Genomic DNA, 13655 nt, shown 5'->3' on the forward strand with positions numbered 1-13655 from the left:
AGTTGCTTGAGTCTTAGATTGAATCTTACTTAGTTTGAGTCTTATTTATCTTTGAAGCTTGGATTCCTATTATGGGCTTGATACATCTCTGGTTTGTTTGGAAATACTTATAGTTGGATTGTGGTATAATGGAAAGTATTAGATAGTTGGATTTGTATCCCAACTCTGTTTTGTATTGTCACCGTAAGTGCTTGATGCTCCCTCTAATACTCCCTCATCTCTAAAATGGGGAGAATAACCCATAGGATAATGTCTAAAAGTACTAGCCTAGTGCTAAATGATTTAGTGCTAGTTTCTTTTTCTTTATCAGATTTTTTGTTGTTTTTGTTTGTTATCAGTTAATTGTTAAAGACAGAAGAAAAGAATTTGTAGAATTGGTTAATTCAGTGGTTCAGTGATATGATCAAGTTCTTTCCATCTTTCTATTCCTCCATCCCAGCATGTATTGGTTCTTTGACTAGCTCCCCTCAAGATTGCAGGATGGCTCTGAGCAGTTCCAGATATCATCTCTTAATGAAGGGAGGGAAAGAATTTGTTTTCTTCCTATTCATTTCTTTCTGAAAGACAGCATACCCTTCATTGGTTAAAACTAGGTCACGTACTTAATCCCATTGTCAATTATTGCAAGGGTATGAATGCCTAGATTGGCTTAGGTTAGTCAAGAATCATACCATTGGGCTGGGGTGAAACCTAGCTTTTCTGAAAGCATGTGGCTTGGAAAAAAATTACGTTGTTTTTAAAAAAGGGGGGAATGGTTTTGGATAGGTAACACAGTATCTGCTATGATATTTATAGGAAAGTAACAGAAAGAAGAACAAATAAAAATCCTTAGTGTCTGCCTTACAGAATCAACCAGGTACCATGTGGAGGACGGAGCAGCCTCACACAGTGCTGATAGTGTCATCATTGAGACGTGTACGAGGAAGCCCGTATTCCAGAGAATTCTCCTTTAGTAATAGCAGTAGTAATAATAGCAGTTGTAGCATTAGAATTTGTGGCAAAATTGTTTTCTAATTTGAAATAAAGTGAAAACCTAATATTTTCTGCTTAGCATCTTTTTAATTTGGGGACTTTTAAAAGTGAAAATAGAACCCATTTAAACAGAACAATTAGATGATACATTTAACAATAATACAAATTTTAGGTACTTTTTGTTTTGTTTCTCTTTTCAGTGAATGAGCTCATTCTCAAACAGAAGCAAAGATTTGAGGAAAAGAGGTTCAAATTGGACCACTCAGTGAGTAGCACCGTATGTTTCAACTCTTATTACTATTTTTTAATAAATTTCAGTTTGTTTTTATTGGTTAATTAGATATTAAAGCTTAGTATGTCATTGATTTTTTTTTTAAGAAAATTGAAGATTATTCTGTTTAATAGAGAACTTTGCTAACTGCATTGTCTGAAATTTAGTGATCATCTTTTGAAAGGTCTTCTGGGATCACATTGAGTCAGAGTTGGCTTGTAATACACAACATTTGGAGGATTATATGGCAGGGTGGAACTATGGTTGGTAATTTGGAAAAACTGTTGGAAGATTCTCAATTTAAGAGAATCAGTCCTAAATTATTGAGGGAAGTGAGCCTAAATTAATACCTTACCAAGTACAAAGTTGAAAATATGGCTAGACAATATCTAAAATATGGCTAGATTGATTCAAGGGAGAAATAGTGTTTAATTTATAATTAGAAGGCTATGGGGAACCATTGGCTAGGAAGGTGTAGGTTAGAATATTGTATTTTTGATATCTTTGTAATAAACATATTAGGAAGAAGCAGTTAAACATTTATTTTAGGCTCCCTAAAACAATCTTCTTAGGAAGTTAACTGTGTTTCTTCATTTTTAGAATGGCCACAGATGGCAAATATTTCAGGATTTGTTGGGAACTGATCAAGATAACCTTGATTTGGCCAATGTCAACCTCATGTTGGAATTACTAGTGCAGAAGAAGAAACAACTGGAAGCAGTAAGTGGCAGTTGAACTTTAAAAATTTTTAAGTGGTGGTCTTTATTGCATTGAAAAAGATCTAGAAATGTTTAAAAATAATAGGGTAGTGTCTATCACTTAGTCCATCCAATTTTATTCAGTAAGAAAGAGCATGTGCAAGGTATCACTTCTAACAGATTCCTCTTTTTCAAGTAAAAGAAAAGACAAATTTCTTATATAAGTTGTAGTGGCCAGTTTATATTAAGAAAAACTGAGTGATAAGAAAGATCATGAGAAAGTACAGTTTCATTTTAATAGGGAACAATTACATTGGTCATTTTTCTTCTAATGGATATATTCCTTGCCAATCTTCCCTTTGGAAGAGAAAATAGAGATTATTTTTACCTACATAAGATCCTTTTAGCAGTTATCTGTTGGTGGCACCTGTAAATAAAGACATTTAGAAAGATGGGAACTGGAAATAAATATATCCTGTTTCATGTAATAAAATGTAAATAAATGTAAAATTGCATTTATTTCATGTAAATAAATATAAACAATATAAAATGTTTATATTTATAAACAATATAGTGAATTTGCATGTATTAGGATTTGAATATGATCCATTAGGAGCAACTCACACCTTAGCATAAGTAGATTCCCCCCTGACCTAGCTTAAACAAAAAGGGGGTATCTGTTGACAGGGTAAGGGAGTGAGTAGCTGACATACGTGAAAAAGAACAGTTTAACAGCCGAATATTGGGAGGATTGGAACCATAGCCAGCTTCTCTGGAGACTGTAAGGAGATGAGATCAGGCACTTGAATGTTGTTGGATCTTTCTTTGGTGCTTCTCGTGTCTATTTCTTCGAGACAGGTCTGATTTTCTTTTCTCAGATGTTTATAACATAATGTGGTTATTTGCACTTTCTTCATTTATGTTTTTTGATAGAAGAAAAGGGACTTTCCAATTTCAGTTTAAAAAATTCTGTGGGTGGATTATTAATATAGCTTAGATCTGGATTCCTTCTGATCAAATGGGAATCTTTATAGAAGAAGGGAGTAGTTGAGGTTATGCTTACCAAAATGATTATCCCATTCTGGGAGGGGGGCAAGGCTGGTAGAAATTTCTCCCATATTTTTTGGGAGAGGGGGCTTTATCTTTTATTTATTTTTTTCTTTTAGTTTTACTGAGGTATAATTGACATACAGCACTGTATAAGCTTAAGGTATACAGCATAAATAATGACTTGACATACATGTATTGTGCAGTGATTACCACAGTTCTCTTCCTTTGCCCCCCCCCTGCACACATGTGTTCGTTCTCTTTCTCTCTCTCAAATAAATAAATAAATAAATAAATAAATAAATAAATAAATAAATAAATAAATCTTTGTAAAGTAAATTAGGCTCTATGCTGGGCATGGACCCTACTTGGGATTCCGTCCCTCTCTCTCTTGCACATACCTGTGTGTGTGCTTGTGTGCGTGCTCTCACTCTCTCTCTCTCAAAAATAAATAATAAAAAAATTGAAAGAAGTTTATATAAAAAGTTTCATATTGTAATTACCCTTTTGACATATGCCTCTTTGTTTAGTTTTTGAGGTTTGTGTTGGTAAATGTAGATCTAGTTCATTTTAACTTATGTATCGTAATCCATTGCATGAGCATATCTATTCCCCTATGGTGGACATTTATGTTCTTCCTAATTCTTAGCTGTGTCACTACTACATTTAATATTGTTATACATGTTTCCTTGTGCTCATGTATATACACTTAGTGATTTAAGGAATGAAATTACTTTTTATAGATGTGCACATTTTAACTTACCAGATATTTCCAGGTTGCTCTTTGGGTTTGTCCTATATAGACACCTGGTATTTTCTCGTTTTTAGCTGTTGCTAATCTGACAGTAGTCCGGGGGAGGGGTGTGTGTGTGTTGGATGTTGCTACTGTGTGTGTGTGTTTTGGATGTTGCTATTGTGTGTGTGTGTTTTGGATGTTGCTACTGTGTGTGTGTGTGTTTTGGATGTTGCTACTTTTGGTAATTGAATTTTAGTTGTATTGTGGTCAGACAACATGATTTATATGATTTTAGATTGGGTATTTTTCTTGATTCCATTTTATTTGCTTTGTGGGTTTATCATGGTAAGTTTCAGTTTTGTTTCCTAGTGGTTGCTTTTGTTTTGTTTTGTTTTTATTAGATTTTATTTATTTGAGAGAGAGAAAGAGAGAGGGAGAGAATATGGGGGGAGGGGAGAGCAGAGAGAGAAGCAGATTCCCTGTTGAGCAGGGAGCCTGAAGCAAGACTTAGTCCCAGGACCCTGAGATTACAACCTGAGCTGAAGGCAGACCCTCAGCCGACTGAGTCACCCAGGTGCCTGCTTTTGGGTTTTTAATATAATTGTTGTTACATTGTACCTTTGAGTAATATCCTTCATCTGTATTATAGAAATCTTACAATAATATACTTCATTTCCTCTCTCATGGCCTTTGTACTATATTTTGTCATATATTTTATTTCTATATACTGATAGGGGTGTTAAAAATACAGTTTTGTCTATTTTTCATTAATTGTGATTTTTTGCTTAATGTATTTTGAAGACATGTTTAGGATTGTAATGTCTTCTGGACATACTATCCCCTTTACCATTATGAATTGTGTATGTTTATTGCTGGAAATATTTTTTGTTCTGAAGTCTGCTTTTATATTTTTTTATGTTAATATAGCCTCAGTAGCTTAGTTATGATTAGAGCTTCTGTGGTATATCCTTCTTTGTTTTTTTACTTTATTCCATCATTGTCCTTGTGTTTTAAAATGTGTCTCTTTAATAGTATGTAGTTGAGTTTCTTTTTTTATTTATTATTTTTTTTAAAGATTTTATATATTTATTTGTCAGAGAGAGAGTGAGCACAAGCAGCGGGAGCATCAGGCAGAGGGAGAAGCAGGCTTCCCGCTGAGCAGGGAGCCCAATGTGGGACTCCATCCCAGGACCCTGGGATCATGACCCGAGCCGAAGGCAGACTGAACCAACTGACTGAGCCACCCAGGTGTCCCTGAGTTTCTTTTTTTAAACACACTCTAATAAACTCATTTAATTCAAGTTCTTAAGTTCATTTTAATGTAATACAATTATTGATATGGTCAGGTTTGAGGTCTGCCACTTTGGTATTTTCTATTTTTCCATATATTACTTATTCTGTATTCCTCTTTTCTTGCCTTCTTTAGAAATTAAGTTTCTAGGATTCTCCATGTTAATATTACATTTTATCTTCTCTATTTTTCACATACTTTTAAAATTGTATTTCTAGTGGTTTCTCTAAAGATTATAAAATGCTTTTTATAGCTAACCTTAAGTTTATAGTATGCCACTTCAAGGATGATGTATTCATAGTCAGTACTGAATATATACTATTTTTTGGAAAATGTAAAGTTCACAATAATTCAGTTTACCAAAATCCTGCTTTTTGTGATTAACTATTATAAACCACACTAAATAGTTGTTTTTGCTTTAAATAGTTAATAGCCTTTTTTTTTTTTTTTTAAAGATTTCATTTATTTATTTGACAGAGAGAGAGACAGGAGAGAGGGAACACAAGTAGGGGAAGTGGGAGAGGGAGAAGCAGGCCTCCCGCTGAGCATGGAGCCTGATGCGGGGCTCGATCACAGGACCCCGGAACCATGACCTGAGCCGAAGGCAGCCGCTCAACCGACTGAGCCACCCATGTGCCCCAATAGTTAATAGCCTTTTGAAGATATGATGCAAAAAACCCCCAGAAAAATAAAAAACCTTCTTTAAGTCCAATATTTACCCTTTTAGATGTTTTCATTTTTTTCTTGCATATCTGAGCTGGCATCTGGCTCATTTCCTTTTGTCAGTATAACTTTTTAAACTATTTCTTGCAGAGTTGATAGTTCTGTTCTCTATGGAAGTCTAGTTTTTTTTTTCTTTTTAGTACTTTTCATTATCTTTTTGCTTCTTTATTTTTGATGAAATTAGCAGTCATTCTTACTATTCTTTCCATAAAGATAGTATAGCCTTTTTCTCTCTAGTTGCTTTTAAGATACTCTTCTTTTTTTTTTAGAGATACTCTTTTTGACATTGGTTTTCTGTAGTTTGATAGTTTTTGGTTTTATTTAAAAAAATATTTATCCTGTTTGTTTTACAGTACCAGAGGATCTGTTCTTTGAGCATTGTGAAGGTTTTTTCAGCCCTATGCTTTCCTTTTCCTCTAGTATTCCAGTTATATGTTAGAATGTTTTATATTATCCTACATATTTCTGGTGTTCTCTTTTTATTCCTTTCTCTCTATGAATTGGTATAAATAACTTATATTGGACTGTCTTTGAGTTCATTATTTCTTTCCTCAGCTTGTCCAGTCTGCTCCTAACCCCATCCAATGTTTTTTTATTTCAGTCTTTGTATTCTTCATTTTTTTTCAATGTTTATTTATTTAAGTAATCTCTACACCCAATGTGGGGCTGGAACTCATGACCCTCAGATCAAGAGGCACATGCTCATCTGGCTGAGCCAGCCAGACACCCCTGTATTCTTCATTTCAAAGATTTACATTTTGTTCTTTCAATTTCTTTTCTGTAATTCATTTTTTCACTTGTTTTGTCTATTTTTCCTCTTAATTCCTTAATAATTTTTAGTAATGTTTTAAAGTCCTTTTTGCCCATTCCAGCATTTGGATCATCTGTTAATTTCATTCTTTTGCCTGTTTTTTCTTTTGACTTTCCACCTTCTTTGCATGTTTTTTAATTTTTTAAATTGTAGTTTAGACATTCTGTATTCAGAATTGGTATAGAGACTATAGTAGTTAATACTATCTTCCAGAAAGGTCTTGCCTTTTCCATTTTCAGGGAGCAAGGATAAGAGATTGATTTCTGGCCTAATCAGGAATTTAGCTGAGTTGGGGTTCAGTTGTTGCTTCAGTTTCAGTCCGTTGACTTAAAGTGTATAGTTGACCCTTGAACAACATGGGTTTGAACTGTGCAGGTCCACTTATAAACAGGTTTTTAAAAATAAATACTATAAATGTATTTTTCTTGTGATTTAAAAAAAACATTTTGCTATCTCTAGCTTACTTTATTGTAATACAGTAATACAGAATACAGTATATAATACATATGCAAACTATATTAATCGACTATGTTATAAATAAGGCTTCTGGTCAACAGTAGGCTATTAGTAGTTAAATTTTTGGAGGGTTGAAAGTTACACATGGATTTTTGACTGTGCTGGCGGTCGGTGTCCCTAATTCCCTTGCTGTTTAAGGGTAACTGTAGTATTTTACTTTTTAGTTTATCCCTTTTTTTATTGTTACTGTGGGAGTAACCTTTTACATTGTAATCTGAAGAGTATTGGTTACTATTTTTTAATTTAAATATTTTGTATTGTGAATGTGTCTGTATATACCAGTTCTTTGAAATTTTAGTTGCTTATTCTGTGTACTATTTATATTGTCACTTTTTATAAATATTCCTTTTTTTTTTTTTTAAGATTTTATTTATTTGAGGGAGAGAGTGAGAGAGAGAGCATGAGTGAGGGGAGGAGCAGAGGGAGAGGGAGAAGTAGACTCCCTGCTGAGCAGGGAGCCTGATGCAGGGCTTGATCCAGGGACTCTGGACTCAGGAATCATGACCTGAGCCAAAGGCAGGTGCTTAACTGACTGAGCCACCCAGGTGCTCCTATTCCTCATGTATTTTGAAGCACATATTTTCTGAAATTGTTTCAGGGGCTCATTTATGTTCTTTACGTTTAATTATTAATTGGGTGTTTGTATTTTCTATTTAACAATTTTTATTAAAAAAATTTTTTTTTTTTTTAAGATTTTATTTATTTGTCAGAGAGTGAGAGAGAGAGAGAGAGCACAGGCAGGGGGAGTAGGCGGGCAGAGGGAGAAGCAGGCTTCCCGCTGAGCAAGGAGCCTGATGTGGGACTTGATCCCAGCACCCTGGGATCATGACCTGAGCTGAAAGGCAGGCGCTTAACTGACAGAGCCACTCAGGCATCCCTATTAAAAAATTTTCAAAATAAAAACCTTTGCAATGCAGAGAGGTATATTAATTTACTAATATGATTATGGATTTAATTTTTTTTAAAGGATTTTATTTATTTGACTGAGAGATACACAGCGAGAGAGGGAACACAAGCAGGGGGAGTGGGAGAGGGAGAGAAGCAGGCTTCCCACTGAGCAGGAAGCCCGATGCCTGGGATCATGACCTAAGCCTAAGGCAGACACTTAACGACTGAGCCACCCAGGCACCCCTGATTATGGATTTAAAAATTTTTCTTCCAGCTGTCAGTTTTTGGTTCATAATCTTTATTGTTTTCAATGCAAAGAACTGGAAATTACTTGACTTATAAAAAGATTTGTTATCTAGTCTTTACGTAAGAGTAATTAGTTTATAGAAGATTTGTTGTTTTTAAAATAATATTTATTTATTTATTTGAGAGAGAGTGCATGCGTGTTGGGGGAGAGGCTGAGGGAGAGAATCTCAAGCAGATTCCCTGCTGATTGCTGGGTTCAGTCTCAGTACCCATGAGATCATGACCTGAGCCGAAATCACGAGTTAGATGCTTAACTGACTGAGTCACCCAGGTGCCCCCAGATTTGTTATTTTTATAAAAAGTTTTGTTATCTAGTCTTTACTTAAAGTAATAAGCTTTTTTAAGCAGCAGTATTTTATTTATTTATTTTGCTCTTCTAGAGACTTTCATACCCTAGACACTGTATCAAGGTAAATTTCAGGGTGGGTAAAAGATAATCTTTCTCCCGCCTACTATCCCTTTTTAAACTTCTTTAGAGAATGAAAAGAAATTTTGAAAGAAGAGGTTGGAATTTAGAAATGGAATGATGTCTGATGAACAGATCAGTTTTAGGAAGACAAATATTGAAGGTTGAGAATTTGGGAATTAATTCCCTTTAAACTCTGTCTACATATGCTTTGAAAGGTCTACATGTGGTGGGGCCCCTGGGTGGCTCAGTTGTTAGGCGTCTGCCTTTGGCTCAGGTCTTGATCCTGGGGTCCTGGGCTTGAGCCCCGCATCAGGCTCCCTGCTCCGCGGGAAGCCTGCTTCTCCCTCTCCCGCTCCCCCTGCTTGTGTTCCCCTCTCTCACTGTCTCTCTATCAAATAAATAAATAAAATCTTAAAAAAAAAAAGGAAGGCCTACCTACATGTATCCTCAGCTGTTGATAGCTGATGTAGCCAATCATAATACCAGAAGTGCATATCCTTTAGAATTTTTTTGACAGTTTTAAGGAAACTATGTATTGATATAGAGAAAAATTATCAGATAAAAGTAACATTTGTGTAAGATATGCAATATGACTCATTTGTGAAATTTTGCCTTCTTATTTTATAGATTAAAAATCTGAAGCCAAGTAGGGGAGACATTCATAAGATTTTACAGGGTTTTTGGGTTATAATCCTAGAACTTTTGACTTCCTGACATACCTGGGAAGTTTTATCTTGTCTTTTGTTTTTTCTTGTTCCCCTGCTCCTCTTTGCTTTTTCCTTCCTTTGAAAAACAAAAGCTAAGTAAAATATTCTCCTAATTTACAAAGTCAAATGATCTTACAAGGTTTATAGCAAAAAATCAGCAGTCCTCAGTTACATTACTCCTTCTCCTTAATATTAACTCCTCGGAGCAAACTTTTGTTTTTACTTACTTCTTATTCCTAAATAACATGCCTGCATTCCTAAATAACATGCCTACTTGGAAAGTCTTCCCTCAAGGAAGGAATGGAAACATTTTTTCCCTCAAAATTCCAGTTGCCCTCCTGTTGAGAATCTACTTAAAGTGAACTCTTCTTGGGAAGATGAACTCATAGTAACTAAGCTCATAAGGGCCATATTATTCATTTATAGTAAAATATATAAAGGTTAGTTAGACTAATCTTCTCATAGGTCTGAGCAGTATATTTTTACCCAGCTGGAAAGTTATCTAGAAGCCAGTATCAGAAGGATATGGAATTGGGACATGAAGCGTTAATGATACAATTCACATCTTTAATTGTATTGGGCTGTAATCAAGCAGTTGCTTCTGTTTTCATAGTAGAGATAATCTTACCTGATTTTTAGAATAAAAAAGTTAATTACAGAAAAGATTAAAAAATACAGAAAAGCAATGTTTAATAAAAAATTGAAGCATATTCCTTTTCAGATGGCATACATGGTCACTTTTGAGACAATTGACTGTAAACCAGATGGGACAAATGTGATAAAACTTGCTATATTGCAGAGCACTAAGGGTGGAGAATAAGAGTCTAAATATATTTCTTCTTTCTTCTTTTTTTCCTAAATGTTTCTTTTCACTTTTATTCCAGTTTCCTCCTCTGAAAATGAGATAATTTGGCTAAATGATCATATCATTTATGGAAGCTTTGGCAATTGTAAGAAATGATTAGAGAATTAACTTATTATACTTTACTTTTAGTAGTGGGTTAAATGACTTATTTAAAGGATTACTTTGCTGTTCAATTTCTGAGACAATTCTAACAAAACATTATATGGCTATTTTATTTTGATAAAATTGGCTATATTCTTCCCATTTTAAAGCATTTTCTTTTTTAATTGTCTGTTTCTTTTATGTACACATATTAAATTATAGTTTCAGAAATTTGCCACTTATCTTGTTTCTTGAAATTATTCCTTTAAAGAAGATTAAATTGCAGAAGAGATGCCATTTGCTAAATTGAATTCCAAGTGTACTTAGTTGGTCCTAGTTTTCCTTTGACCTTGAGGCTTGGGGGGCTTTTCCCCCCCTTCTTTCTACAAGTCAGTTGCATTCTTATTTACATGTCATAGTTGATAGGCTAAAATGAAGTATTCAAAATTAGCATTTTAAAGATAGTTTGTGCGCATCCTTTGCAAATGAATTAACAATGTTAGCTGTGTATGTTCCTTTTTGTATAAAGATGTGGTCTCTGCTCTCAACCAGATAATCTGTAGACAGTTATAGATAATCAGTGTAAAGAAATCTCAAAAAATATGCAGAGGATATTTTTCATCATTGTTGGGACACAGAGCTCCTGTCAGTTTGTTCTGTGTGATAGTTTAACTTTTCAGGTAATATGTCTAAGGTCCAATAAATACTAGTTTGTTTTGCGAGATGCCAGCGTTATCACTTTTAAATCTTCATGATACTGTGTTTTTTAAGTTTATTCAGTTGTGAAACATTAATTCAGTTATGTTAATTGGAATATCCTAATGTGATTGTCACTTCATATTTGTTCTCCCTTGTCCTTATTGTCTTGACTTAAATATTTCATTGACCTATTTTGCCTCTTACCTTTAAATATAAAGGTTCCTTCTCCTCAGAGGGGATAGACTCTGGTAGTGGGATGGCCATGCCTTTGTGGTATGTGTAATATCTTAGTGATTTTCCAAATGTTGACTGGCTTATTCTTATCATCTGGGGACTTGTTAAACAAAGATTCCTGTTCCTGTGTTTATTTCAACAAATGCCCCAGATAATTCTATTGCATAGCAAGGTAAATGAAAATTTATTAATCTTTGTTATTTATTTATTTTTGTTTGATTTGGAAGTGATTTACTGGGCATTATTATTCTTCTTTTCAAATATATAAGAAATCAGAGTTACCTTTGCTTATAAGCCATCTCATTCCATTTTTAGCTTTTGATACTCTTTTACATATATTCATTCATCAGGTTCATCTGGAATTCCTTGGTTCTTTGTGTGAATTTTAACAGTAAAAGATAAATATTTGCAATTTAAATTTTATATCCAGAAATTGTCAAGCTTATAATTATCTTTTATCTGTTACATTTTTGTTTCACTTAACAATTTGGGTTATTTACTTCTCCCTCCACTCCTTTATATTAAAAGATTTGTTTTTAAATGTTTGATTTTGACTGAAGTTTTCTATGGAAATATATTAATTCTCACATCTGTGTAAGTAGGTAATAACCACAAATAGTAAGTTTAATTTCTGAAAGGTATGGATTCCTTCCCATTTATTATGCTTCTTATTTTCTTGGAAATGAAATTCTTATGGAGAAAGTGATCTTAGTATCTAGGAACTATGTTGATTCCACTGTGATTTTTGTCTTGATGTTCAGTTGGCTTGGTTGGAAGAAAAAGCTAGGACAGATAACAGAATTGCTATTTCCACGTAAATAGTTTTTTCAGCATGGTAGATGAGGAATGTAATTTAAAACACCTGTTTCTTACAATTAATTTTAGTTTTGGGGAAAATGGCTTTTTTTTTTTTTTTTTAAGATTTTATTTATTTCAGAGAGAGGAGAGAGAGAGGAAGAGCACATGTAGGGGAGAGGGGCAGAAGGAGAAGCAGACTCCCTGCTGAACAGATAGCCTGATTCCCGGATCCATCCCAGGACCGCTGATCATGACCAGGCTTAACCACCTGAGCCACCCAGGCACTCTGAAAATGGCTTGCTTTTAAAAATGCCAGTTAGTAAACGGGAAAACTGATTAAATAGAAGTAATAGGCTAACTTAAATGGATTCATGAATTTGCTTCATACTGGTTATACTGTGGTGTTAAAGAAAACTTTGAACTCGTAGTTATATTTTTAAAAGAACAATTATAATTTTCTATTATAGGAATCACATGCAGCCCAACTACAGATCCTTATGGAATTCCTCAAGGTTGCAAGAAGAAATAAGAGAGAGGTATATTATTTTGTATCTTTTACATAATGTTTCATTTACTGTTGCTGACTATTCCCATTTCCCCCCATTTTTGTAAAGGCATTTCGTGCTAAAAAGTTTATTTAAACATTTAAAAAGCATTTGAGTTGTAGGCAGTTTTCTAACTCTTTGTTATTTTAACTTCTTTTACCTTAGAACTTGATATTTTAAAAATCCCTTTTTGGAGATGTGCTGAAAAGTTTTTTGTAGGATTGAATACAATGACTTACCTCAAAGTGATAAAAAAATAGAAAATAGAATTATCATATGACAGCCTACCCTTCACCCTGAAAAGAGAATTTAGGAAACTTCAGATAATAAAGTCTTAAGTAGAGAGTGTTGCAAATTTTTCTTATGGCAAAAATGCATACTGGGGGAAACTACAAGTAAAAATATTGCTATCTATTTAGAACCTGGAAAGTATAAGACATGAAGGATAGCGAAAAGATAATTTATTTTATTAATAATCTTATAATCAGAATGTTTTAATTTAATGTTCATAAAATTCCTTAGTCATTTCACACTTGTACAAAATATGGGAAAATAAAAGGCAAAATCCTGTGCTATGGGGGGAATGCTAATATAACTTTGAAAGCAGTTTATATATTTAAATTCCTAACTGTCACAAATATTATATTTTTATTTTAAGTTGTCTAATTAGGTTGTTTTTTTAGTCATTTAAAAAATATATATAATGTCTATAATGTGCTAAGTTCTAGGCTGTCTATTACATCTGAAAATAAAAACATGAGAGATGTTTTTATTTTGATGAAGTACTGTTAGTGTGCATTGTCAGAACCTTTACATTATCTTAGTTTGATATTTCCCCTTTTTTTGATTATTCATGATGTCTATTTTTTTAGTCTATTTTCTTAGTTCAAGTTGGATTTTTCTGTATTATACTGTTAATAGCTAAATATTCTTTATATGGTTTATGACTTTTTCTCTTATCCTTAAGTTTTGCTGAGCTAATAATTGTGATTTTAATATGTCTATTAACAAAAAACACTATCTTCACTATACTTTTAAAATTTATTCCTCTCTATTGC

General features: G+C 33.6%; 1 protein-coding gene across 12 annotated transcripts in view; it reads left to right on the forward strand.

Moving 5' to 3' along the window:
* Positions 1-13655, forward strand: part of COP1 (COP1 E3 ubiquitin ligase) — a 263344-nt gene that overhangs the window by 41574 nt on the left and 208115 nt on the right. For 7 of the 12 annotated variants that reach the window (XR_010412330.1, XM_054508048.2, XM_054508049.2 and 4 more), the window contains 3 exons: positions 1173-1249; positions 1844-1963; positions 12520-12588. Coding sequence is in view for 11 of the 12 variants with exons in the window: in XM_054508048.2 (XP_054364023.1) it covers positions 1173-1249; positions 1844-1963; positions 12520-12588 (266 nt within the window). In the remaining variant the exon portion in view is untranslated. The remainder of the gene's footprint in view (positions 1-1172; positions 1250-1843; positions 1964-12519; positions 12589-13655) is intronic. The other 5 variants (XM_054508047.2, XM_045877399.3, XM_054508050.2 and 2 more) reach the window with 3 other exon arrangements.

The sequence above is a fragment of the Mirounga angustirostris genome, unplaced genomic scaffold, assembly GCF_029215605.1.
Source record: "Mirounga angustirostris isolate CCGP_5_RB_7025 unplaced genomic scaffold, mMirAng1.0.hap1 SCAF_6, whole genome shotgun sequence".
Classification (NCBI taxonomy): Eukaryota; Metazoa; Chordata; class Mammalia; order Carnivora; family Phocidae; genus Mirounga; species Mirounga angustirostris.